General features: G+C 36.6%; 1 protein-coding gene and 1 long non-coding RNA gene across 2 annotated transcripts; both read left to right on the top strand.

Annotated features, from left to right (window-relative positions):
• The first annotated feature begins 1486 nt into the window (after nucleotides 1–1486).
• On the top strand, nucleotides 1487–3093 carry LOC116405007. The gene is made up of 3 exons (XR_004218059.1): nucleotides 1487–2055; nucleotides 2149–2276; nucleotides 3030–3093. It is a non-coding gene; the product is annotated as an uncharacterized LOC116405007 (long non-coding RNA).
• Nucleotides 3094–6848: 3755 nt separating this feature from the next.
• LOC101221686 (chromatin modification-related protein EAF1 B) lies at nucleotides 6849–24584 on the top strand. The gene is made up of 23 exons (XM_011660888.2): nucleotides 6849–7180; nucleotides 10112–10268; nucleotides 10380–10434; nucleotides 10558–10655; nucleotides 10755–12201; nucleotides 12312–12431; nucleotides 12583–12738; nucleotides 14041–14229; nucleotides 14460–14540; nucleotides 14846–14903; nucleotides 15002–15480; nucleotides 15595–15648; nucleotides 16376–16433; nucleotides 16515–16711; nucleotides 16803–16856; nucleotides 16939–17019; nucleotides 17231–17368; nucleotides 17496–17612; nucleotides 19716–19804; nucleotides 19978–20190; nucleotides 20300–20672; nucleotides 21646–23377; nucleotides 23957–24584. Exons 2-22 carry the CDS (start codon nucleotides 10180–10182, stop codon nucleotides 23293–23295), a joined length of 5796 nt encoding a protein of 1931 aa, XP_011659190.1. The 5' UTR covers nucleotides 6849–7180; nucleotides 10112–10179; the 3' UTR covers nucleotides 23296–23377; nucleotides 23957–24584.
• The last annotated feature ends 1840 nt before the right edge of the window (nucleotides 24585–26424 follow it).

Below are 26424 nucleotides of genomic sequence, written 5' to 3'. Positions count from 1 at the left end.
TCTTATGCGTTTTAACCTCATTATTATAACAAAAGAGGTTATAGTAATGGGTATATCTACATGTTATCAATGTCACAGCCCGAGGGGTTCATAACCCAATGTCAGAAGAAAAAGTTTGCACACTGAATCGATCCATTTATGAGTTAAAACTAGCATCAAGATCTTGGAACATTAGGTTTGATACTACGATCAAATCTTATAGTTTTGATCAAAACGTTGATAAACCTTGTGAATACAAGAAATCAACAAAGGTAAAGTAGCTTTCTTAGTACTTTACGTGGACGATATCCTTCTCATTGGAAATGATGTAAGATACTTAATGGGTGTTAAAACTTGACTAGCAACTCAATTCCAAATGAAAGATTTGGGAGAGGCACACAATATGTTCTTAGGTCCAAATCGTAAGGGAGCATAAGAACAAAACACTGGCAGTATCTAGGCAACCTATATCGAAAAAATGTTGGTTCGATATTCGATGTAGAACTCTAAGAATGTTTTATTATCTTTTAGGCATGAGGTTCACTTGTCTAAGGAACAATGTCCTAAGACACCTCAAGAGGTTGAGGATATTAGACATATTCATATGTCTTAGTTGTGAGCAACTTAATGAATGTTATGCTCTACACTAGGTCAGACATTTATTGTGTAGTGGGAATAGTTAGTAGGTATCAGTCCAACCCATGGTTAGACTATTTGACGGTGGTTAAAATTATTCTCAAATATCTTAAGAGAATGAGAGACTACATGCTTGTGTATGGAGCTAAGGGTTTAATCCTTACAGGATCCATTGACTCTGATTTCCAAACTAATAAGGATTCTAGGAAATCTACATCGGGATCAGCGTTTACCCTTAAAAGAAGAGTTGTGGTATGACATAGCTTCAAGCAAGGATGCATTGCATACTCTACTATAGAGGATGAGTATGTCGTTGCTTGTGAAGCAGCAAAAGAAGTAGTTTGGCTTATGAAGTTGTGTGATTTGGCAGTTGTTCCAAACATGAATATGCCCATCACTTTATATTATGATAACAATGGGGCAGTAGCCAATTCTAAAGAACCTCGCAGCCACAAATGAGGAAAACACATTTTGAAGAAGTATCATCTGATACGGGAGATTGTGCAATGAGGGGATGTGATCGTCACGAAGATCACTTCGAAGCAAAACATTGTTGATCCATTTACGAAGACTCTTACGGCTAAAGTGTTCGAGGGTGTAACGCCCCAAACTTGAAGGTAAATTATTTTGAGAGAATTATTTCGATTTGTTCAAGATTTTTTTTTAAAAATATGTTGAAGGGGAGAAAGAAGATTTGAAAATGTATTAATATAATTAAATATATATGTATTTAATTATATTTTTATTATTATATTTATTCTACATTTTATTAAATAAAAGAAAAGAAAATGAAAATTTTAAATATATATATATATATTTTTTTTTTTATTATAATTATTTTATATATTTTTTAAATAAAAAGAAAAAGAAAATGAAAATTTCTTTTTTTCCCTTTTCTTCTTCCTCCCGTGCGCGGCGACCCTCCTTCCCCTTCTCTCCGTTCGTGCAGCAACCGCCCCAACCGTCCTCTTCTCCTTCTGTTCGTGGCCAGCCGCAGCCCAGCCACAACCACCACCTCTATCTTCTTCTTCCCGTCCCGCCGCAGCCAACCGCAGCCAGCCGCCGATCCTTTCCTTCCATTTTCTTCTTCCGTCCGCAGCCCCGCCGCGAAGCAAGACCGCGCCGCTGCCAGTCCAGATCTGCAGCGCCGTTGCTCTTCTGCCGCTGCCCAACCGTCTCAGCCGGTTCTGTCTCTGTCGAAGCCACGGTTCTGGAACCGTCTCCGCCGTCTCTATCTCCGTCCGCGAGGCAAGTCGCACGCCTCAGTCACGAACAGCCTCGCCGATGCAGGTCACGCCGCATCGCACGAGTTCGGCTACGTTGCCGGGCTACTCCCGTCCGCGCGTAACTGCTGTTGAACGTCCAAAACCCTTCTGCCTTCGTTTGCAAAACGTCGCGACGTGAATTCTGCCTTCTAATCGTGGATTTGACCTCCAAGTTGTGAGTTGATTGGTATCGTGGATATAGTAATATTGTTCTTGGCTAGTAAGTTTTAAAAACTGGTTAATTGATTTGGGTAATGCTGATTTTAAGGTGATACTGAAGAGGTCGTGCTTAGATATCTAAGTTCCAACGTGAGCTTCATTGGAATTGTTGCTTCATTCTACTTGGAATTTGACTTATTGAATTTAGCCCGATTGAAAAACTTACATAACCTTGAGGTAAGGGATTTTCTACTGGACTCAATTGTGATTGTGAACTGTGATTGTGAACTGCATGTGTGTTGAATGTATATTGTGGGCTGACTGAAAATATATATGAATGTATATGAATTGAAGTAGACTTGACGTCGAATGTATGTCGTGATTGTGATTGTCATGAAATCTATATATAAATGTGTGTATGTGGACAGGACGGAGATTGTAGATTGTGTTTGTATGAGATTCTCGTTTAGATTGGGTGTATGATTACGCTAAAGTATGACTGTGTGCTGGTGAACTGAGGGGTGCATTGACTGTATAGTGGATTGACTGATGTATTAGCATATTATTGACAGACATATGACTGTAGTAAAATAAGTTGACTGTTAGGATGTTGAAAGAAAGAACTTTGTGACTTGAAGTAACTGAAAGATGGGTTGAATGAAATGAGGGAATAAATTGTTAGATTGTATTGGGATGTTTACCTTGTAGGTGTCCCACGGGATCACCAATTTATTGTGCACCTTCGGGAGCATTTGACTGATATGTGTTTCTGCAGAACACTAGACTGATATGTACGTCCCTCGGGGCGTTAGACTGATATGTACGTCCCTCGGGGCGTTAGACTGAGATGTGTATCCTACGGGATCACAAGACTGCGACTGTACAGGGTGTTCCAATAGAACTTTAACAATTTATTTTCCCCTGACGAGACCAGTAGAGGGTCTCTTACTGAGTATTGTTATACTCACCCTTCTTATGTTTAATTTTCAGGCAAAGGAAATAAAGGTGGCAAACCGGCGAGGGGCAGGAAGGAAGCGTGATTGCCATAGGGAATGTGTCATTTTGCTTCCGCTTATGGTTTCTTTTGAGGTTTAAGATGTACTAAAAACTTAGTTTACAAACTTTTATTTGTAAATAGTGTTATTTTTAAGTTTTCTTGAATATTTGAAAATCAGGCCTGACATAATTTGTTTTTAAATTGACTTACGTTTCATTTTGTATCAACCAAAGTCTTTTGTCAAAAATTAACGACATCGACTTACCCAGAAAAGTTGGGTCGTTACAGAGGGTCATCTAGAAAGTCTAGGTCTACGATATTAATAGGGCAAGTGGGAGATGTGTAATAGGTATGAGGATACCCTACTTTATTGTATTTATATATATACGTTTTATGTAATATACTTTTACATTTTACCATTTCAAATGTTTGAGGATTACTTTATTATGTATATCCCATAGACACTAGAGTTTTAGTCCAAGTGGGAGTTTGTTGGGCTTTATGTCCTAAAACTCACATATAGTAAATATAATATATTGACAATTATTAATAATATCATTATTAATAAAGTGTTATTATTTCAATACACATTATTGATTATATTATTAGTTTTGTCTTAATAACATAAATCCAATAAACTAACATTTTAAGCTATTTGATGACTATTGAATAGTATGTAGAGACATACAAAGATCAATTTTCGAGATAAAGCTTAAATGGTCTATAGTAAAGGGATAATGTTAGGTATCTTATTATGGTAACACTATGGATACGACTCACTTTGTATTTGATACAAACACAATGATTCAACATGTTCGTGTAGGTGACATGCGAGTGAGGGTATCATGTGCAATGAGTTTTCATAAGACTGTACCACAAAATAGTAACCACTAGATGTAACTCTGTTAACTAGTTGAGTTTCTATTTCATTATAATGACCTAGGTAACGTAGTTTTAATCTTAAGTGGATCATGAACTTTTATTCACGAGGGATTGTCTTTTGATTTGTATAGATGAGAGTGATCAGATTACTAACCAAGTGGGGAGCTGGAAACATAATCACACAAGATATAATTCACTCCTTATCGACTTTAGGGTAACTAGATGAATGCTTCCTTAACTGGTGTCTTCAGGACTTGAACAAAGGATCCTACCCTATCTATGACACGAGAGGACTTTCTGTTTAGTGGTTGAACCATAAACAGATTGTTCATTAAAGGAGCATTGGTATTAAATGACTAGAAGTAACCTAGGGTAAAACGATACTTTGACCCAACTGGTGTTACAAACACTTGTGAATGACTAACTTACTGTTACTAGTCTATATCTGTGGACATAGAAATATATCTACACTGAGAAGAGTTCAATTGTGAGTCTTTGTGGAGTGTGCACACAGTTAACGAATATTGATTAATGTGGTTAATGAGTTTAGCCAATTAACCTTATATCATTGTAGCTTCTGATCTGTAAGTTCATTAGGTCCCCTTCTTAGTTCGTAAAAGATAATGAAATTTATTTATATTAGTTGTAATTTAAAATGTCCAAATTTACTTTGAAAATTAATATATGTATGGTGATACATTATAATATAAAGTTTATATTTTAATTAAACTTAATTATATAAATTTAAGTTTGAATATGATTCAAAATTAATTTATGAGAGAATAAAATATTTGAATGAGTTCAAATATTAATTTAATGTGAATTAGATTCATATTAAAACTATAGGTTAAAATTTAATATGTATATGATACATATTAAAACTATAAGTTATAAGAGAAATTTATATTTGATATGATTCAAATTTGTTTTAAATTAAATATAAGATATTTAATTTAGTAATTAATTACTTTGATAATTAATTAATAGTTTAGTTTAATTTTGTAATTAAATTTATTAAATAAAAACTATAGGGTATGCTAGACATATTCATTTAAATATGATTTCAATCAAATATTAATTAATATAATTTAACTAATTATTAATTATTAATTTTAATATTAATGTATTGTTATTAAGGAACGTGGGTTGTTTTCCCATGTTCCTTTATTCTCTCAACTTAGGGTAAAACGTAGAAAGAACAAAAGTGAATAGAACGGTTCTGGCATGTTTTTTGGTGTGCGACAATTCTCTCAAGAAAAAATTATCTAAAAACATTTTTTCTTCCAATTTGATCCCACAAACATTTTATTTATTGATGTACTGATATTTTGGGATTTCCAAATTAAATTGAATGATTTTGTAAAATCTTCTTTTATGAAGGGCTCTAATTCCTTCAAAAGTATCCCATGAAATGATTTAAAATGTAGAGTTTGCATGGGCATTTTATCCCATGAAGTGATTTAAAATGTAGAGTTGCCATGGGCATTTTATTAATGAGAAGGGTGGTGGTGAGAATACACTCGGCCCAAAATGATAGCGGAAGGTTTGCTTGAAAACAGAGTGCTCGAGCTATGTTGAGTGAGTTTCGATGTTTGCGTTCGACTATACTGTTCTGTTGTGGTGTTGATACGCAACTTTCTTGATGAATGATTCCACTATCATGGAACCGTTTTTTGAATTTATGTTCCATTGTCGAATAAGACACATTGAAACCAAGTTAAATGATCATCCTATTCAACTTTGACCGGTGTAGAATAAATCTACCTTAAGAGGCATGCTAACTTTGTTACACTATAAACGAGTACGAGACATCAAATGTAGTCATTTGTATCAATGAAAGAGATGACCACGAACATTAATTAAAAAACATAGTTGCTAATAAAGCTTCAAATTTGTAAATATCAAGTAGAAACTAAGATAAGAAAAGGAAAGTTAAAAATATGATTTAATTGGAAAGTGTAATCTTAAATAAGCTTACAAGGATTCAACAATCAAATTAACACTCTTCCTAAAATACAAACAATTTTGCGATAAAGTTAGAAAAGTTGTTCAAAATATTATAAATTTTAGGAGAAACGGCACACAAACCCCATTTTGAAAGTCCAAAATGACAAATGATCCAATTTTTGAAAAGAAAGTCAAATGCCAATTTTCGAATTTCATAACCATGTGCAATTACAATATTGATATTTCTCATTGATTTATGATCTTTTTCCTTTCTCCTTCGAGCACTTGTCTTCTTCAAATCACCTTTTCTTCTATGGCTTCTACTTCTTTTCCAGCATGATTTCTACTTATTCTCTGGCACGACCACTACTTCTTCTCTAGCTTTGGCGCTCGTCTTCTTTCAAGGAGTGATTTTGAGAAAGCTAGAGACATAGAGAGCGAGATTTAGAGAGGAGCGAGATCGAGATGAAAGAATAGTGATTTTGAGAGTGCGAGATCAAGAGATGGACAAGGTCGAGATGAAAGAGAGTGTAGTGACTGAGAGAGAGTAGTGATTTGTGAGTGAGAAAAAAAGAGTGAGCGAGAGCGAGACGAACATGATGCTTATCTGCGTGCTGGATAACATGTTTTGGTAATTCCACTCGAATTTGACGTCATCAAACGATTATTTAACATTTCTTTTTCAAAATCTGAATCATTTGACATTTTTCTCCAATTTTGGAATCATCCATGGAAAGAATCTAAAATTTACAAGGAAAAATGCTTATAAATTACAAATGAAATAGTCAAGGTGTTTAATTCACATCTCAAATTAATTTATTGATTATAAACATTTCCTACTCATTCCCAAAGCTAATATTTTGAAGAAAAAGAAAAACAAATAATGAAAAATAGTGATGAAAATAAAAATAAATATTTATTTAAAAAATAATATATTTATAAGAATTAAAAAAAAGCCCAAAATGAATACCCATATTTTCAAAGGCCCCCTTCTTCGTCGTCTTCTTCATGCCCAGCCCACTACTCGCAGAGGTCGCATAGTCCCTCATTTTCAACTCCATCGAAACCAACCTCGACGTTGGAGACTCAGTGTGACAGAAATTAGGGACAAATAGGGTTTCTCAACGATGCTTCATGGCTGACATTTGCAGGGACGTGCTGTGTTCTTGGCCAATTTTCCTTCCATTTTAATTCAACCAACTTTTTTTCCCTCGCACAAAACCCTAGGGCACACCAAGCTGAGGGAACCAACTCTCTGTCTTCTCCAATAATAGCCTTCCCAGCTTCCAATTTCTTCACTCTCTTGGAAATTCAGGTGATTATTTTCTTGCTTGCTGGTTTTCGGTTCAATTCTCCGAAACCCTAGAATTTTAAATTTGGGGATTTGCCAGGGGTGCAATGATTTTGGGTTATTCGACGTTAGGGGATTTAATGGTTATGTGATTGTGTTTCGTATGGGTTATGCAATGTGATTGCGTGCATCGAGGCTAGTGTTGCTGCCCTGTTAATTCATGATTAATTGACATGGGCACGAAAATTTATCGTGTTTGACGCATATGTATAGAAAATTCCATTGAGCTTTTTGAAATGGTAAGTTTATTGTGTCTGAATCTTCATTTCATTCGTCATGGACACACACGTTTTGAAATTTACAAGACAATTAGTTGTAGCTGCCATGCTTTAGCTCCCACGGTAGCTGGTTTTCATATTAATATTATGCTTGTAACCTTACCTCTTTATATAATTCATTTCATCTGTCTATTTAGTTTACTCGTTGTCATATAGTTGGTGGTGCTACAGATGCTGGCTTCAGAGTATCCGTCTTTCGCTCAAATCCTTTTGTGTCTGTGTATGCTCTGCACTGACGTATATTACCTTTTAGCTATTTTAAGCAATGGCGTTGTGCTTATTAGAACAGCTCAGTCGTCTTTTGTTCCTTTTCTATGTGTGCGTTTCCTGTTAAAGGCATATCTTAAAGTTTTAACCAAACTACACTTGGTAAAAGGATGGAGCACATTTTAAGGATGGGAGGCATTGTTGATATTGGAAATTAAGTCTAAGTTGATTAGGTACCTACTTGCTTTTCCATGGTTGGGATAGTGATCAATAGAGACAATTAGAAAATGTAAATGGCTTAGGGGGTTGGATTTGAATTTGTTGGCAACCAGATGTAGAAGAGTTTGGTGGATGTCTTGTGAGTTTGCTAGTATAATCAAGGTCTTAAGTTGGTATGGACACACATAGACATCTAGTTTAATCTAATCCGAGCTTATGGTTTTAGACCCCTTGAAACTACATGCTAGATATTTTCTAATATTGAAAGATCTAGTATACGTTTATAGGCTATTCTCTGTTAGGAACTTTAGACTAGTTTTTCTACCAAACATCATAATACCTTCTGAATCTAGTTCAGTAGTAGAAGGACCTGCTACCCAAGCTTCCAGTCGTGGGTTCCAATCTCGCTTCTACCGAACATCATAATCTGTGTATATATAATATATTCCCCCGCAAAATACATAATTTAGTCCCTAATGCTTGTTTCATTTTTTAGCTTCATCACCGATCTTTTAGAATTGCAATTTGATCTTTCATATATTGAACCTTTTCAAGTAAGCCATTAACACTTAAGAATAGTGAAGCATAAATAGTTAGTATAATTGCATTCCAATGGGTTCATTTTCTAACAGCAAGCTTTTTGATTTTGAGTTGGATAAGTTGCTCTCTAAGAAGCATGGACATAGATGACACGGATACGACACGACACGGACGCGGCGACACACCATATTTTAAAAATCTAGGATATGACACGGAAAGGACACATTTATTAAAATATATATCATTCTTACAGTAAATGAATTGATGCATTTATATGCTTAAAAGAATTAGCTTGATGTGTTTAAGGCAAGATCAAAGGAAAAGCAACGTAAGGGCCAGGGAAGAGAGAACCCCCTCCCCTAGGAACCAATTATATTTTTTCCCAAATTGTTTTATATCAATTCAATTGGGTAATTAAAAAATAATTGGTTATATCTATGACCAATTTTTCTGTAGTGTGGTTGGTGTATTTTCGGGAAGATTAGTGGGTGGGAGGTAGTCCCTTTGCTCTGTGTACCTTGTCTTTATCATCTTTCCTCCTTTAAAAGTTTGTTTGATTTTTTATCTTTGTGGTGGAGTTTGGTGTCCTTTTGTTTTGGGGTTATTCGCTTTTTGATCGATAGGAAAGCGACTGATGTCATTTCGTTGTTGGCATTACTGGAAGTTTAACACTAGGTGTGGGAGAAGGCATATGCTTATTTGGAATCCCTTTGGATGGTTTCTCTTCTAACTCCTTTCTTTTTGTTGTCCGCTGGACCCTTCTTTTTCTAGGGAGTTTGTTTTCTTTGCTTGTTGGAGGATTGAGATTGCTAAGAAAGTGAAGTTTTTTATTTGGCAAGTTTTACATGGATGTGTGAACACCTTGGATCGACTCTCAAGGAGGATATTGTTGTTATGGGGTCCATTTTGTTGTATTTTATACCGGAAGGAGGAAACTTGGATCACATCTTTTGGAGATCAATTTTACATTTTCGGTGCAGAATCTGTTTTTCTAGACTTTTGGCTTGCATAGGTCTGTCAAAGGGATGTCAGTGATATGATCAGGGAGTTCCTCCTCCATCCGCCTTCCTGTGAGAAGCTTGCTGCTCCTTATGGTTGGCGGGGTGTGTGTTATCATACAGAATTTTTGGGGTGAATGACCAATGGAGTGTTTGGATAAGGAGCCTAGATTCTTGGGCCCTTGTTAGGTTTCTTTTTCTCTTCGAAGTTTCTATTAGATAGGCATTCTTTTGCTTGCTTGGTCCCATTTTTGTGGAGAGGGCCTCTTTTTGTGGGTTTTTTTTTAGTGCGTTTATGTTCTTTTATATTTACTTGATGAAAGTAGTTAAGCAGTTATGTTCTTTTGTGACTGCAGTCATTCATCACACACTGGACAATGGAATTGCTTTCTGTAATCTTCATTGCTATATATGCTTATTGACAATGGTTTGCTCCACTGTGTTGTGTGCTTACATTTCTGGTGGATATAGTTCAAGTCATCATGTGCATAGATTTGACTAGTTCCATGTGGTGGTTGATGCTGAACTTATGCAGATTTCCAAACTTGATTTAGTGTCTGATTTTTTATTGTATTCTACTATTTATTTTCAAGTTTTGAGCATTTTCTTTATTGATTTTGATGGGTTTGATTGATGAGAGAAAATTATTGTAGGTAATGATGCAGGAATGCATGGATGCTGCTGAAGCTCTGCTTTCTTAGTAAATGCTGAGGCTGATTCCATGGGAGGAGTTGTTGACGGTGGAGTTGGAATTGGTTTAAATACCTCTCCACGCAGAGCAGCAATTGAGAAGGCTCAAGCTGAGCTTAGGTAACAGTTTCCGTTTTTTTATGTTTATACTTATTTTCAATTTTGGACATCACAAGTGCCTAATGTATAAGAACATAAAACAAATTTTCGTGTGCTGATGGCTGATGACAGACAAGAGTATGATGTTCGTGAGGAAAGGAGGAGGGAACTTGAATTTCTTGAGAAAGTAAGCTTATCTGATATTTTGCTACATTGTTTTGCTTCATGGTCCCTCTATAATGATTTATCACCTTATTTTGAAAAATAAAAAACGGAGAATGTCTCTGAAATTCTTTTCTTGCTTCTTTAGGGTGGAAATCCGTTGGACTTTAAGTTCGGGAATAATACCACTTCCGTTAGTCAGTCTACTTCACTTGCTGATCAACTTCCTGACCAGCTTGGTAATAGGTATATCTTTTTGTTTTCTATCAGTGGGTGAAGTGTTTTCCATTACTCAACTGCATTTCCCTTTTCTTATTCCATGTTTTTTTTCTTTGTATATTTCAGTGAAGCTAAGGGTAGTTTTGTGTTGACTGCTTCACCTCATGGGGATTCTGTTGAAAGTAGTGGTATACCAGGACCCCCAACTACTTGTGAACCAAATAGTGCTGATAATCTTTTGCTCTTGCGTGGTGCTAATGAGCTATCTGGAGGGGAAAGGACCTCAAGACGCCCTAGTTCAAAAGCTGCTGTTGCTCCATCTGAACAATCATCACAGTTGGATGGGAGCCAAAATAACAAGGAAACAGAGGATTCTGCTATTTTTAAACCTTATGCTAGAAGACACCGATCTAAATCAAATAGAGATGGTGGTAGGTCTAGTTCATCTGATATAGTCAGGAGTCATGGTAGTAATACATTGTCTTTAGCAACTCGTCAGGAAACACGGGAACTTAAGGGGACGTTACCTGAAACGTGCAATGAAAAAAACCAGGCTCTTTCTAATCCAAAGTCCTCAAGTTCAAATGGTGACAACATATTAAAAATGGTAACTGTTGATGGTCGGTTGGATATGGAACTGAATGATGCTCATGATCATGACACAACTACTGCCACAACAAATGGCAGTCCCCCTGAAAGTGAGTTTAACAATTCAGCTTCGAGATGCCTAAAGGACAATTTGCACAATCAGCAATCTCAAGTCATAGCCCAACAAGCACGTACAGGAGTGGGTTCTCAGGGACCTGATGTTGTTGGAGAAGAAAGAGAGTTGGTCCCAGGCATTGTTGAACACCCAAATTCTGTGGCTGCAATCAAAGTTGAAAGTGAAAGTACATCTGCTAGTGTACATGGGTGTAATGAATTGACAAAAGATAGTAAATTGCCTAATGGAGATCAAAATGGAAATGTAGTATTAGGGAAAAAGCAATTAGATTCGGTGTCTTCTAGCAACAAAAATAGACTAGGTTTAGATGTAAATATGGATATTGATATGTGTAGTAATTCAAGGAAAGTTGATTTAAAGAGAAATTCTATTGAGAAGTTATCAAGTTCCGATCAAACATCATATCAGATTGGTACTGAAGGGATGCTGAAAAAGGAGGTCGTGGCTTCAGACAGTACTCCTGTTACTCATGATGGTCACATTGTTAGTCATCTGAACATTTCTAGCAATGGTTCTGTCCCTAGAGATGGAAGGGACAGTCATACTAGTAGACCCAACTTACATAATGAAGTCAATATCGTATCTGATGCAAAGGAAGTGGAACAGAGGGGCAAGAATGAACTGAGAACTGATGAAAAGAAGAATACTGTCTCAGGGGAAGATTCTAAAGAATGCAAAGAGAATCTTTACTCAGAGCATCCTGAAGTCCCTCTGGACTTGTCCAAAAATGAGATTCGTGAGCATACAATGCCGGGTAGGAATTCTTCTGCTTTATCTGATGGCCGTGAGTTGAAACAGGCAGACAAGGCTTATGAAGATTCTATTCTGGAGGAGGCAAGGATAATTGAGGTGTCTCATTTTTCTATTTGGATTATATAAAAACTTGGTCTCTGCATAACATGGAATTGTATGATTAATTGCTTTGCTAAGTTTTTGAGGATTGGTTTTGATGCAAACAGGCTAAGCATAAGCGGATTGCAGAACTATCTGTTCATACACAACCATTAGAGAATCGGGGAAAATCTCACTGGGATTTTGTCCTAGAAGAAATGGCATGGTTGGCTAATGATTTTATGCAGGTAATTATATTGATATGATAAAAACATTGAGCCACATGTATCTGCAGAGTTGAATCAAGTGTTCTCATTTTAATATTATGCATGAAAGATCCACTAGAAAAATTATGATCTCCACTTGCACCATCTTACATCTGTTATCTTTTGCTTGTAGGAACGCCTCTGGAAGACAACTGCAGCTAGTCAGCTATGTCACCATGCAGCTTTTGCTGCTCGGTTGAGAAATGAAAAACTGAAAAATTGTGGGCAGATAAGGGAAGTTTCCCATTCCTTGGCGAAGACTGTAATGCAGTTCTGGCACTCAGTTGAGGTGATTTTATATAATGTCTCAAGAGTATTTTTAAAAATCACGTGGTTTATCTGTTTGGAAGATAGTGCTCATCATTTCTGCACTTGAATGATGAGTATTTTCATGGTCTACCATCTTCATTGTATATTCCAATCTATTAGGAAGATAATATAATCCTTATAAGTTATAACGAAGTTTCTCATTTCAAGACTGAAAATTTCCTATTGGGATATAAGCTGTAATTTTGTACTGCTTTCTGTTTTTGTAGAATTTGTATAGCCACTTACATTGACTCTTTGAGGTCGTTTGGACGCCAGTTATGTGATAGGCTGTAATGTAATGTAATTCAAAAATCCATACTTTGATTGAGTGTCTTGGGCTCGATTTGTAATACCGAACTCATTCCGTGCTGGCTTTCCCACAATTTTCAACCCAACTGAGTTTTCCACTGTTTTATGCTGATCCCAATTCCATTCTGCCCTTGATTCCTCATGCATTCTAACACCTTCCATATCCTCAGTAATCTTGATTACGTTCCATTCCCCAAATATTCTTTTTATTTAAAGTTCCTGTTTACTGCTGCATTTTATTAACGTTTTTAAGCTGTTCATATTTGGCCATTTATTCTGGCATGCAGTCTCCACCGTTAGTTTATTTGCATCTTTCGTCTTGTATGTCTTATAGCTAAAGACCAGTACACACGTAAATTCTATAGTCAGTTTCTATGTTCCTTAATAAATGACTTTGACTATCAATACATGCATAGCTTTTATCCATGGATGTGCAATGTAATGCATGTTTTTATGGTATGTGTGTTGTCATGGTATGTTTACTGTTAGATACCTAGATTAGTATACATGGGTTTATCTTATATAAGGGTAATTAGATTAGTATAGGGTTAGGGGTAAAGGGTAATTAGATACTTAGGAAGTTACTAGTAGTTATTGTGTAAGTGTGGTTACTAGTAGTTATTATCTAAGTGTGGTTAATAGGGTGGTTACATCTTGTTGTAAATGGAGGGAGGATAAGTGAGAGAGGGAGGGAGGTTATTGTGTGGAGTGATTTAGGGCTTGGGTGAGAGTACTCAAGAGGGAGGTTCCTAGTGCTTTATACTTGCGTTTATCTTGTATTTTCTTACGGTTCATTATAATAAATTAAGATCTTGTTCTTGTTAGCAAGTGTTCTAACATTTACATTGTAGCTTATGCCTCATAAGTAATATAACTTGGGTAATCAGTATTTTTAGAAAATTGTCATTTTTTATTGCTCAACTTTTAAACTTGTTTTATTTCCTCGTAATTTTATGTCACAATGATATGCCAGGAGCCAAGCAAAGAGGTGGAACTGCAACGCCCAGAAATTAGGATCTCTACATCTCTGAAGGAATATGCTGGGAGGTTTTTGAAATGCAACAGTTCTCCTTGCCCGCAGCATGCAGAAGCACCAAAAACCCCTGACAGGAAAGCTGACTCATGGCATCTTGAAACGCCATCGGAGGAAAAGCTGAAAGAAGTATGGTCTATAATAATAAAAGACTTAGCTTTTCTTTTTGTTACTACAGTTACACCCATCATTTAGTCTGTCATGTCCTTTAATCCTTTCTCTCTTGCATATGCATGCCTGACGACCCTGGTATATGTTGCATGTTTCTTTTCTTTATTCTTTTAAATTAAGAGGATGCCAGATTAGCTTTACGATTGATTATTTATGAAGTATTTATGTATTTAGCTTTGACTTCATAGGTAAGCCTCTTTTATACAATACCAATTGGTGCGATGGATACATATAGGAGATCTATTGAAGCTCTTCTATTGCAGTGTGAGGTCAGTGTCTCTATCATTACTGTTCATGTGATGTCTGCCTTCTTTTCCTGTCGAAGGAGAGGGTAATTGCGGATGACAAATAAGTTGATTCCCTCTGTTTTTTCTGTTTAACTTTTATACATATAACTAGTGTTTGTCTGTGCATGACCGTGAATTTATTTCGTTACTGAAAACCAAGGCATTCCAATTTTGTTTCATGGATTTTTAACTTTTAACGAACTTCTTAGCAACTTAGTTTGCCTTAACTTAATATTTAGTCTTTTGGTTTGTTAGTTCTTGCTAATTTTCTAATATGAATTTTACAGAAAATTGGTAGTTGCTTGCAGGAAGAAGTTGAGACTTCATTTTATGATACTTTAGCAGGTAATGTTAGTAACTCATTATTTATTATTCGTTCCTTCATTTTGATAAATTTAATACAATTCTGAAGTTTGAGTTTTGAATTTCCTTTTGACATTAAGATAATGCATATGATGAGGAAGGAGAAGCATGTATGTATTTTGAAAGTAGCAAGTCATCCAAATTTGTGCAAAAGAAAAGAAAACACTCCACTAAATCATACACTGGGAGACAGTTCGAAATGGGAGGTGATTTGCCTTATGGACGTGGTGGTGCAAATGGGACTCAACAGTCTATGTTAATAGGAAAACGGCCTACTAGTCTTAATGTTGGTCCAATACCAACAAAAAGAATGCGTACTACTGCATCAAGACAAAGGGTTGTTAGTCCATTTAGTGGTGGAGCTGCCATGGTTTTGCATGGTCAAGCTAAGACAGATGCTTCAAGTGGAGACACAAATTCTTTCCAGGATGATCAAAGTACCTTACGTGGTGGATCCCAACTACAAAAGAGTTTGGAAGTTGAGTCGGTAGGGGATGTGCAATATGATTCTGCAGAAACATCAGTGAAATATAAGAAGAAGAAGAAGGCAAAGCATCTGGTATATATAATCTCATATATTCAAAACAAATGGTTTCCTGCTGGTACAGGGGCAACCATTCCTGTTTTTTTTTTTTTATTGTTGTCTAAGTTGTTCAAGTCAATTTGGTTGCAGGGCTCCATGTATGACCACAGATGGCAGTTAGATTCTACTGTTTTCAGTGAACAGGTGAGTTGATGCTCTTATTCATCAAAGTTTACACTGGCGTGAATACATTGTTTCCTCATCTTTTATTGATTGTGACAGCAGTTAAGACACCCCCACTAATGTGGAGATTTTGTATTAGTTCAAAGTTAAAATCAATCCTAGGAAACTTGGAGAGCTCACGGAAAAATGCCATGAGGGAGCATATTAGGTTAATGTGAATCGATTTCTCTCCTACTGAAAGTATAGCTAGTTTAGATGGAAACGTTGCCTTGAAGACTTCAGATCTTGTAAACGTATTAAAAGTATGGTGTGAATTAAAGCTGATTATCAATGCAATGCACTGTGGGCAATTGCAATTGATACCAAGTATAGCCTTCTCCTCTGCCTTCTTCCCAGGGAACATAAGATGAATATTATTTTTTATTTGGGGGGATTCTATTTATTGTTATTAACTTGACTATACTGTTGTAACTGTCAAGCAGTTGACTCCTTAACAAAACAGCCTTATCCTTTTCTGGAAGGTAGAATAAAGAATGCACTGCTCGATGAATTGGGGCAGGTGCATTTAGTTAGCAATTAGGACAGGATGATTTGTTTGGTTTTCGTTTCCCTAATCTCCCCCTCTTCTGGGGGGTTAATCTATAAAGTGAGGCTGGTAGAGGGTGATTGGTAGTGCATGAGTATTTATTGGGTTTGTCTTGTTATGTTTTGGATATTGACCACCTTCATGGTTCCTTATAATTTGCAGAGGGATAATTCCAAAAAGAGATTGGATAACCATCATTATGAATCTAATGCAACCAGTGGTAAAATTTTTCCTTCTCATTTTTTCTTAGCTTGTATGATATCTTTTTAATTTAATTGTTTCTTGTTCTTGGTCTTTGTAGGGTTACATGGGCTACATAATGCCAAGAAGCCAAAGTTAATGAAACAATCACTTGATAACACCTTAGACAATATAAATCCAGTATCTGGATCCATACCTTCTCCAGTAGCATCCCAAGTCAGTAATATGTCAAACACTAATAGAATCATTAGACTGATTGGTGGTCGGGATAGGAGCCGAAAGCCTAAAGCCGTGAAGGTACTCTTAACCTTTTTTGGTCCTGCACATTAATTTAAATATTGGAATCTTTTTTGATACTTTAGTTTTTCAACCATGGGGTTCTTTTTAGATGTCTGATGCACAGTCAGGTTCTGGAAGTCCATGGTCACTATTTGAAGACCAGGTATCTTCGTTATTACTCAAAAACATGCTATCTGCATAGTTGCATCTAATTGAATAGTTGATGACTTTTCTGTTTATGTTAGGCACTTGTTGTGCTTGTACACGATTTGGGTCCAAACTGGGAACTTGTGAGTGATGCCATTAACAGCACACTACAGTTTAAGGTAAAGAGGAACTTGATTTACTTTGTTGCTTTTGCTAGTTCTCAATGTATTAGGGTTCCATTTTTTTGAAAAGGAAACAACCTCATATATTACAAAAGCTCATAGTACAAGAGAATTATACAATATGTATTTGGGTTCTTAAAGACAAAATGTTATCTCCGTTTGCTTTTTTATTTTATTTTTATTTGGGTGTTTTCTTCCAAAATGTTAGTGCATATATCGCAAGCCTAAAGAATGTAAGGAACGTCACAAGTTTGTTATGGATAAGAACTCTGGAGATGGGGCCGATAGTGGAGAAGATTCAGGCTCGTCTCAGCCTTATCCATCTACATTGCCAGGCATTCCAAAGGCAAGTATTCACCATCTTCCTTACACGTGCACACACAAACACCCAGTAGGAAAAGGGCAGATGCAACCCAAGGGTGAAGTAATACGGAACATGTCCTAAGTGCCACACTGCTGGTTGGTTCTTGCAGGGAAGTGCAAGACAATTGTTTCAACGTTTACAGGAACCTATGGAAGAGGACACTTTGAAGTCACATTTTGAAAAGATCTTCAAGATTGGGCAAAAGCAACATTATCGGAGAAGTCAGGTTTGTTGGATTTTGCTTACATGTATTTCTAGTATTCTTTACATAGGACTGATCTGGCAGTCGTTACCACTCTTCTTACAAACCCCAATTGTGGAGATCATAATATGCATTGTAAGGTAAAAAACTGGGTTTCTTTTCTTGGATAAGAATCCACAAAATATTATGCTCCAAACAGTTTTAATCTATCTGAACCTTTTCCAAACATGTTGATGTTTGTTATATTCAATGGAAAGTTCTTAGCTAATTACTTTTTTAATAATAAAAGAATTAAACCTTCATCCAAATATTTTTTATGGATTTTTTCTTCAAGTTTTTGACGTCCTTCTGAAGGTACCTTTTTGGGGATAAGACCTAGTGATTGTAGAATGTTGAATGAGGGAAGATAGGGTATAAGAAACTTGAAGAAACATTCCATCTAAGCACATTCATCAGTGAGAATAACAAAAGCCATACAGAAAATTCACAATGATCATCACAAAGAGGTGCTGCCCAAGATAAGGACCAAATAATTGAAATCAAACTAACTGACAACAAAGAATCCTGACTCTTTGTAATATTAGAAGCCTGCACTTACTTTTGTCTCCCAGTATTTTACCTATTATCTTATAAGTGCTAGGGAATAAGCCAATGTATGAACTCCTTTACACTTTGGACATTTTCTTTTCTATTATGAAACTGAAGAAATATTTTCACAACAGAGACAACAACATGACGGAGAGAGACCCTCTGCAACTTATTTGCTGTATTTAGGCCTCTATACATCATGATCCGCTGAAAAACCCTAACTGTTTTAGGGGTGGAAGCCTTCCAAATCAACTTTGGCCAATGGGTTTTGGCCTTTGGGAGCCACAGCAATGCGTCTGATTGAGAGAAACCGATTCTGATTTTGGAGGAAAAGGATCCACTTGAGACTGTCTTCCCCCTGCTTATTTGTATATTTTCTACTTTCCTACAAAGGGCTTCCCATTTATTGAACTCCCAGCCATAGATGCCTTTTCTGAAATAAGGTCTGAAGTCTGCCACTCCCACCTTCGACAATCCATTACCATGGTCTCTTTTCTATTTGAAAGGGGGAACAAATTTGGAGAAGTCACAGCAAAGAATTTGAGTCTGCCAGGGTATCCTTCCAAAACTGGAATGTTTCTACCATTTCCCACCATGAAAGATACCATATTGAAAGATCCATGCTGAAAAAAAGATCTATGTTATATGAAAACACAATTTCCTTCTACCTTCTTATTTATCATTTTGGTCATAGCCATTGGAATCACACCTTTGATTGCAACAATCACTTCCTCCAAAGAGGCTCATTTATCTCTTTGGGAATTAGAGAAATGCGTCTTGTTTATGGTAAATCAACGAATCATGAACACCGCTAACACCTATTGAGATCATTGGGTGTCTACTTGAAATAAAAAGGAAACCACAAAAGACTTTCGTAAAGGAAAAAAAACAAGTTTTGAAAGCCAGGTAATATTATGAAGGCAGAGGTTTTTGTTAGTTTCTTTGTTTTTTCCTCTCTTTTTGAAAGGCCAAGTTTCACTTTTTCTAATGAAAGAATACAAAAGCATAAAAAATGTCCACAAAATGGAGCACCTTAAAGAAAGACTTTCCAGTCGAGCAAAATAAGACCAATTACAAAAGAAACTTGTCACTATCGCCCAAGAGAGAAGTTCTAAAGGCAGAACCTTTGTCGGTGCTGTGCCCACTGCATTTTGTATTTGTACATTCTCTTAAATTTTTTTTCTTTAAAATTAAGAACACTACATCTTATCAAAGGGAAAAAGGGATATGGAACACAAATCATTAATGTTGATCTTTCATTTCCTTTCTCTGCTACTACTTTGCGCTTTAGTTGGAAAAACCTTGCGTTTCATGTACAAATGAAGATTTTCCACTGTCCAATTATCGGTGCTAATCTTATGATGAGTCCATCTGAGAAGTTATTTATGACATGGCCTGGTGGCCTGGCTCAAAAGCATTGTCTGTAATAAGCATACTTGTTATTACCTTTAACACTGCACATTTGTTAAAAATTGTGATATTACCTATTTACTATTTGGTGTATTCTAATCTGTATTATGTGTGAAAAATGGGAACCAGGAACCTAAGCAAATAGTTCAACCTCATGGTTCTCATGCTATAGCTCTTTCTCAAGTTTTCCCGAACAACCTGAATGGGGTGATTTTAACGTAAGTTTTGTTTAATTATACACATTGGATATCTGTACTCCCCTTTTGCAACCGTGTTCCTGCTGTTCTTTATTCGAATGTTTTACAGCTAATTTGATATACTAATTTGTCTTATTTTGTATTGTCTCTGACTAAGAATAACCCTTTTTCCTTTTTTTATCTGTTTGGTGAAGGCCACTTGACCTATGTGATGAGGTGACAAGCAGTCCTGACGTTCTTCCAGTTGGTTATCAGAGCCCTCATGCAAGTGGATTATCTATATCAAATCAGGGTTCTGTGGGATCAGTTCTTCCCAACCCGGGAGTGAAGGCTTCCTTACCCTTGTCTTCTGCAATGGTTCAAGGGACTAGCTTAGCTGCTGCTTCTGGTTCACTCAACAACACCAGGTATTTACCATCACAGTTTTAAAGAGTCAGATCTTCTATACCTTTAATGAGTCACTTCATATTCTTTAATCTCACGATTGTGGTACATGACACATAATATACTTTACAGAGATGGTAGATACAGTGTTCCGAGGACATCATTGCCAGTGGATGAGCAGAAAAGAACTCAACAATATAACCAGATGCCGTCTGGGAAAAATACTCATCAATCTCACTTATCTGTACCTCTGACTCATCCAGGAAATGAGCGTGGGGTCAGAATGTTACCTGGTGCAAATGGTTTGGGCATGATGTGTACAATGACCCGTTGCATGCCTGTGTCAAGGCCAGGATTTCAAGGAATGGCCTCATCACCTGTGTTAAATTCTGGGAGTTCGTCCAGTATGGTAGGGATGTCAGTCCCAGCAAATATACATACTGTTGCTGGCTCTGGCCAAGGAAACTCAGTGTTGAAACCTCGTGAGGCATTACATGTAATGCGGGTAAGTGTTGAACTTTCATTGATTCTAGATTGGTTGGTATCCTTTACCGATTTTGTTCGATTTGTTTTAAGCATTTTAGTTGTAGGTTGTAAACTCTGTATCACAATCTGTTGGTGGCCAGTATTGGGACAATTTATACCCACTCGTGTTGTTAGAAAATATCATGATAAGTGTTTTGAGTTTTGAAGCAGGCTTTCCCCAATGCAAGGGATTTGCACCTTGCTTCTCCCTCACTATAGTGCATCAAGGTGTGCTGCTGGTGCAAGTTGCATACTCCATTCTGCTTTTGACCATTTAATTTCTTAAAAGTAAAGGATCTTTTAAATAGTATTAGGAAATCTCCTTTTTGTTCCCAGTTTTTCCCCAAAACTTTATATTCCTAAAATTTTGATTAATTTATTACTCATTCTTCATTTTTCAATGTTTTAATAAATTATTTATTCTTCTCAATTATATGCTGCACGAGAACACCCTTGTTTTTCTTTCTGTCTTGCATTCAGACTCCATAAGAATATTACGCTTCAGCGTGCCTTAGCTTTAAGAAACACTGATGGATCATGATGTATGATGCAAAGAACTTCTTTCTGCTTTTTTGCTGGTCTTCAGTCATCTTGGTGCATTTTTTATCTCGATGAAAGGGTTCTTATGTAAATAAGTGATCGTACGGCCAGATGACTTAACAATAATTTCTTCTGTTTATTTGTTTCCATCTAGGAAATACAATGCCATAACCTATACCTGATTGTCGTGGCCCAGTTTTCCAATTCATTAAGGGATACATCTTGAACTGAAAATGCCTAATGTTTTTATAAATTGAGAAACACAATTCATTTTCATTATTAGTTGGAAATTATTCAGATTAGTGTTTATTATGAATCTTTTTCATCTCACTCATAATGTTCAAGAGAGTAATTATTTTGTAATTCTTGCACCTTGTTATTTAGACGTTCTCACTATTCTTCTCTGTTTCTAGCCTGTTCAAAATACAGAGAATCAAAGGCAGATGATGGTTCCAGAACTTCAGATGCCAGTCACTGGGAACAACAGACCATTAAATGGTTCAAGTTCTGCCTTTCCAAATCAGACAACACCACCTTCTATTCCTCCGTATCCTGGCCATCTCCAGTCGCAGCATCAAATGTCCCCACAACAGTCTCATGCTCATAGCAGCCCTCATCATCCACATCTGCAATCCCCAAATCATAGTATAGGTCCACAGCAGCAATATGCAATGAGGTTGGCCACTGAAAGGAAGCTGCATCAGCAGAGGTTCTTGCAGCAGCAGCAATTGCAACAAAAACAGCAGCAGTTTTCTACATCAAGTTCTCTAACACCACACGTCCCACCACAGCCCCAACTTCCTATGACCTCTCTAAATAATACCCCACAGGCTCATCTGCAAACTTCATCGCCACAGGTCTCTTTGCCCCCGCTAACCTCATCGTCCCCAATGACACCCACATCATCACAGCATCAAGTGAAGCATCATCTCCCACCTCATGGGTTGAGCCGGAACCCTGGAACCAGTGGGTTGAACAATCAGGTGGTGAAGCAAAGGCAACAATCTGCTAGACATCATCCTCAACAGCGACAGCAGGTTCAGTCTCAACAACAGACTAAAATTATGAAAGGAGTAGGAAGAGGAAGCATGCTGGTGCATCAAAATATCACTGTTGATTCAAATATTTTGAATGGTCTTAATGTACCTTCTGGCGATCAACCCTCCGAAAAAGGGGAGCAGATCATGCAGTTGATGCAAGGTCAAGGATCATATTATGGATCTGGAGTAAACACTGTTCAACATTCAAAACCATTGGTCCCTCAGTCATCAAATCATTCTCAGATACAGAAAAATCTTGTTTGTACTTCTGGACCACCTTTATCAAAATCAATCTTGCAGATGCCTGCCCATTCCGAGAAAAGCTCTCAAGGTCAGGTTCCACCTGTGTCCTCTTGTCACACATCGTCAACTTCACAACAGGATTCTCCTGCATCAATAAAAGCGTCAAACCACCCTCCTTCACAGCCACCTCAGAAGCAGGTGAATCAAACACAAACAAGTTTTGAGAGATCCCTTCAGCAGAGTTCTCAAGGTATCTCTGATCCAAGAATGAAGGCTCAGACTGATCTAGCTCAAGCTGACCAGCAACCACACAAGCAAGCTTCTCAGGTAGGTACGGATAAAGCAATGCCTCAAACTTCTGCCACTTCAACTGATACAACGCCAACTACTTCTGTTTCTTCTCAGTGGAAACCATCTGAACCTGTGTATGATTCTGATGTACTGAAGTCAAAATCTCAGTTGGGGTTGATCGGTAGTTCACCTCTTACGAACTTTCCTGGGGGTGATCCTCTACCTAACAACCTTGGGTTGGGCCCTAGGCAGTCCTCTCGTGCCTTACCATCTCATGGACATAATGCTGGGCTACAGTGGCCACAGCAGGTTCCATTGCAGCAATCTCCAAATCGATTTATCCCATCACAGCAGCAAGAAAAGCAGCAAGACCCCTCATTACCCCAACATCATCAATCTCTGCAGCAGCAAGCTCAGCATCAATCACAGCACAAGCAAGCAGAGCAAGGTAGTTTGTATTTGAAGTCTGAAAATGCTAACATGGAATGAAACAATTTGGTGATAGGGTAGTGCTGAGTCATTTGTCCGACGAGGGTTCGGTCAGCATGCACTCTGTAAAGGCAGTGTACAGGTATTATGACTATCTTTCTAGACCTGTAACTTTCTAATTGATACATTATTATCCTAGAATAAAGAGGCAGAAAAAGAGGCTGCTTCTTGTTCCCTTTCCTCTCACATAGTCTTTCAGTGAAGCGTACATTTTAAAAAAATATTTCATCAGGTGTTCTTTCTTTCATAACTTTGTTTGCAACATTTTTTTTTCTTAACAATAAACCAAAATTTTCATGGAAGAAATGGAAAGTGACTTCTGTTTAAAGAAATAACTACCCAAAAGGGTGGAATGAAAAAGTACGAAAAAAAGCTGATCATAATGTGGTATTTGTAAAGGTGAATTTTTAAATTATTTGGTGAGAAGAAATATCATTATGAAAAGAATGAAGAATATATGAGTTCAATTTTGAACCTGTAATTTTATATACCAAAACTTTTCAGGTACTTAGTCATCGTTTAATCTTCCTTAGTTCCACTTGCACATAACTTAAGGCTTTACAATCGGAATAATCTTCTGGCTTTAAAATTTTGTTGTTTCCGACACTTTGTTGTAGAGTGATGAACATGATTTCATTATTTGTTTGTATTATTTTTGCAGATGATGCAGGTTAATTATTCATGATTGAGGGCTTCGCAAGAGAGGAAGTGGTGGAACACGTTCTACTTCACAAATTAAAGTTTTCATATGGGGATAAATTGTCACTCTATTCATGAGACGCATCCCTAGTGCAGTTCAGGCGATGGCCCTTACCCTTTCCCTTCTCGTTTTCCTGAGGTAAAAGTGAGGATGGGAAGGATGATATTTCTCCCTTGTGATTTATGTATATTACCACTGGCCTAGTTTTGGGAAGATAGAGACAGATGTAGAGGTACGTGTACAGGGTCTTGTCTTTCCTTTCTTATAATTCTCTATTTTTCTGTTGTCTTGAGGTTTTTCTTCAAGTCACCCGTCCTTTTATTAGAGGGTCTCATTCCTTTCGGAGTTGATAGATTAGTGCATGTATTGACATTAATAACGATTAAGAGGGTAGAAATCATTTCTGAGGGCAAATGCTCCTTGGAAAATTTTGTGAATATTAGGTTTCTGGCACTGCATTGTCAGTGCCTTTTAAACTAACCATCTATCAGTGCATTGTGCACCTGTAGAAGTATTGTATTATGTAATGGTGTACCCAATTTTATAATGCAACAAGCTTCAGTTCCAATCCATTTATTTTGCTCATCTAGAAAAAACTTCTCTTTGTGTCACGGCTGCACCATTCTCTGAACTGTTTCTTTAAGTTGTTATTTCCTTTTGTTCTGTCCTTTCTAATTTGTTCTTATATAGTAAGTTTGATGCGGCTTCATGTGATTCCACTGTCAAGATGGTCTGTGGTATTGAGCTGTCTTCTTTGAAATCATTGTTATAAATTTTTTGCCTTCTTTCTAGATACGAGACTTCTAGGAGGAGATAGTTTTGCTAACTTTGTACTGAGCTCAAGCCTGAAAAGTTTGGATCTGTTTAATATGTTTGAATTGTCCAAAGAACTGAAACACACAGAATCTGGGTTTGTATGACTTTGGTATCGTTTATATAGATCTTATGATTTGTAAAAGTTTGTATATAGTATAAAAGGGGAGTCCATTAGTTAGTATGACGTAAATTCTTGTGACTTGTGATGGATAAAGCCAGATGTCAAATACAAACTTTGCTTCGTATTCCTGAGCTTCACAAACTCTACTTCGAAGTCCTCTAAACCTCAAGTGATTTTCAAAACCTTCTCTGCTGAAAAGGAAAAGGATTTGAATCTGTGATGTGTGATTTACATTTAACTGGTCTCATTCAGTTCGGTTCAGGTTTTTACACTCCTAATCATTGTTTTGGTAAGAAATAACCACATTGACTTAGGTGCTTTGTGCCATTTACTTTACTATGTTCTTTATAGATAGAAAGTAGGGTTTTGGCCTTTGGGTTTTACAAAGGATTGAAAGCATTTTTCTTTTTACTGACACTAACTGGTGTTCATTTGGATTGGCTGTGCTTTGATGGATTTGGTGAGGAAGCAATTTATTGAAGCATTGATTCAGACAGCTAACTGTTCCATTTTTATTTACTTATTTTATGGACTGGCCAAATGATAAGTGTCTGGTAAATAAGTATTATTTGTGTAGAACAACATTCATGGGCATTCTATTTTTTCTTATAAAGTGTGTTATAGTATGAAGCCATTTTGGTTATTCTCATCTCCAGATCTATGAATTGAATTATATTTTAATTCCACTCCCAATGATCTAAAGCTTTTGAAATGCTGCAGAGTTCTTATTACTCAGGGTGTCTGTCAATGGCTACAAGAAGTTAAACTTTGATCTACATTCAAGTCCAATTTCTGTAATTTGAGGCATTAGATCTTTAACTCAATCGTCCAAATTTATTCAAATTAATGCAGATTTAGTCTTCAGAAAAGTAATGTTGAAGATCTACATTAAGTAGTAATGTTGAAGATTTAGTCAAATAAGTCTTCAAATAAATGTAATCTGAGGCTCTCTCTAGATCTACATTCATTCATTCTCTCCATTTTGCTTTCCCATTTCTGTGTCACTTCTCAGCAACGGTACGGAGATTCTCTTTAGTAAATATGACGTTGCCTATCACTTTTACCAAATTAGATTTGTTTATAACTCAATCTCTCTTGAATTAAGCAATGGGAATGAATTTCAAGCAGCTGTCTGTTTCAACGTTTGCGTTAATGTTGATGCGTTCAAACTGAAAGGTTTACTTTTAACGTTACCTTAATGTAAGTAAAAAACTTAATGTTTTCATTTGCCCTTTTTTTGGGTTAAAAGCTACTTCCCTACACTTTTAAAAGGCAACAACATACATCTTCAACATTAGTTGCTCTTACGTTCTTTTAACTTTAATAAGAAACAAGACTTTGAAATATTTTAATTTTATTTTGTTTCGAGGAGATAAACCAGTTAGGAATTATACTAACAAAAATTGGTATTGAAACTGATGATGTAATAAGGCTAAGAGCTAATTGGACAATTAGGTATATTCTAGATTAATTCCTGTTTTACCCCACTTGT

Source organism: Cucumis sativus, chromosome 7, assembly GCF_000004075.3.
Source record: "Cucumis sativus cultivar 9930 chromosome 7, Cucumber_9930_V3, whole genome shotgun sequence".
NCBI classification, from domain to species: Eukaryota; Viridiplantae; Streptophyta; class Magnoliopsida; order Cucurbitales; family Cucurbitaceae; genus Cucumis; species Cucumis sativus.
This window is presented reverse-complemented; position numbering and strand designations above follow the sequence as displayed.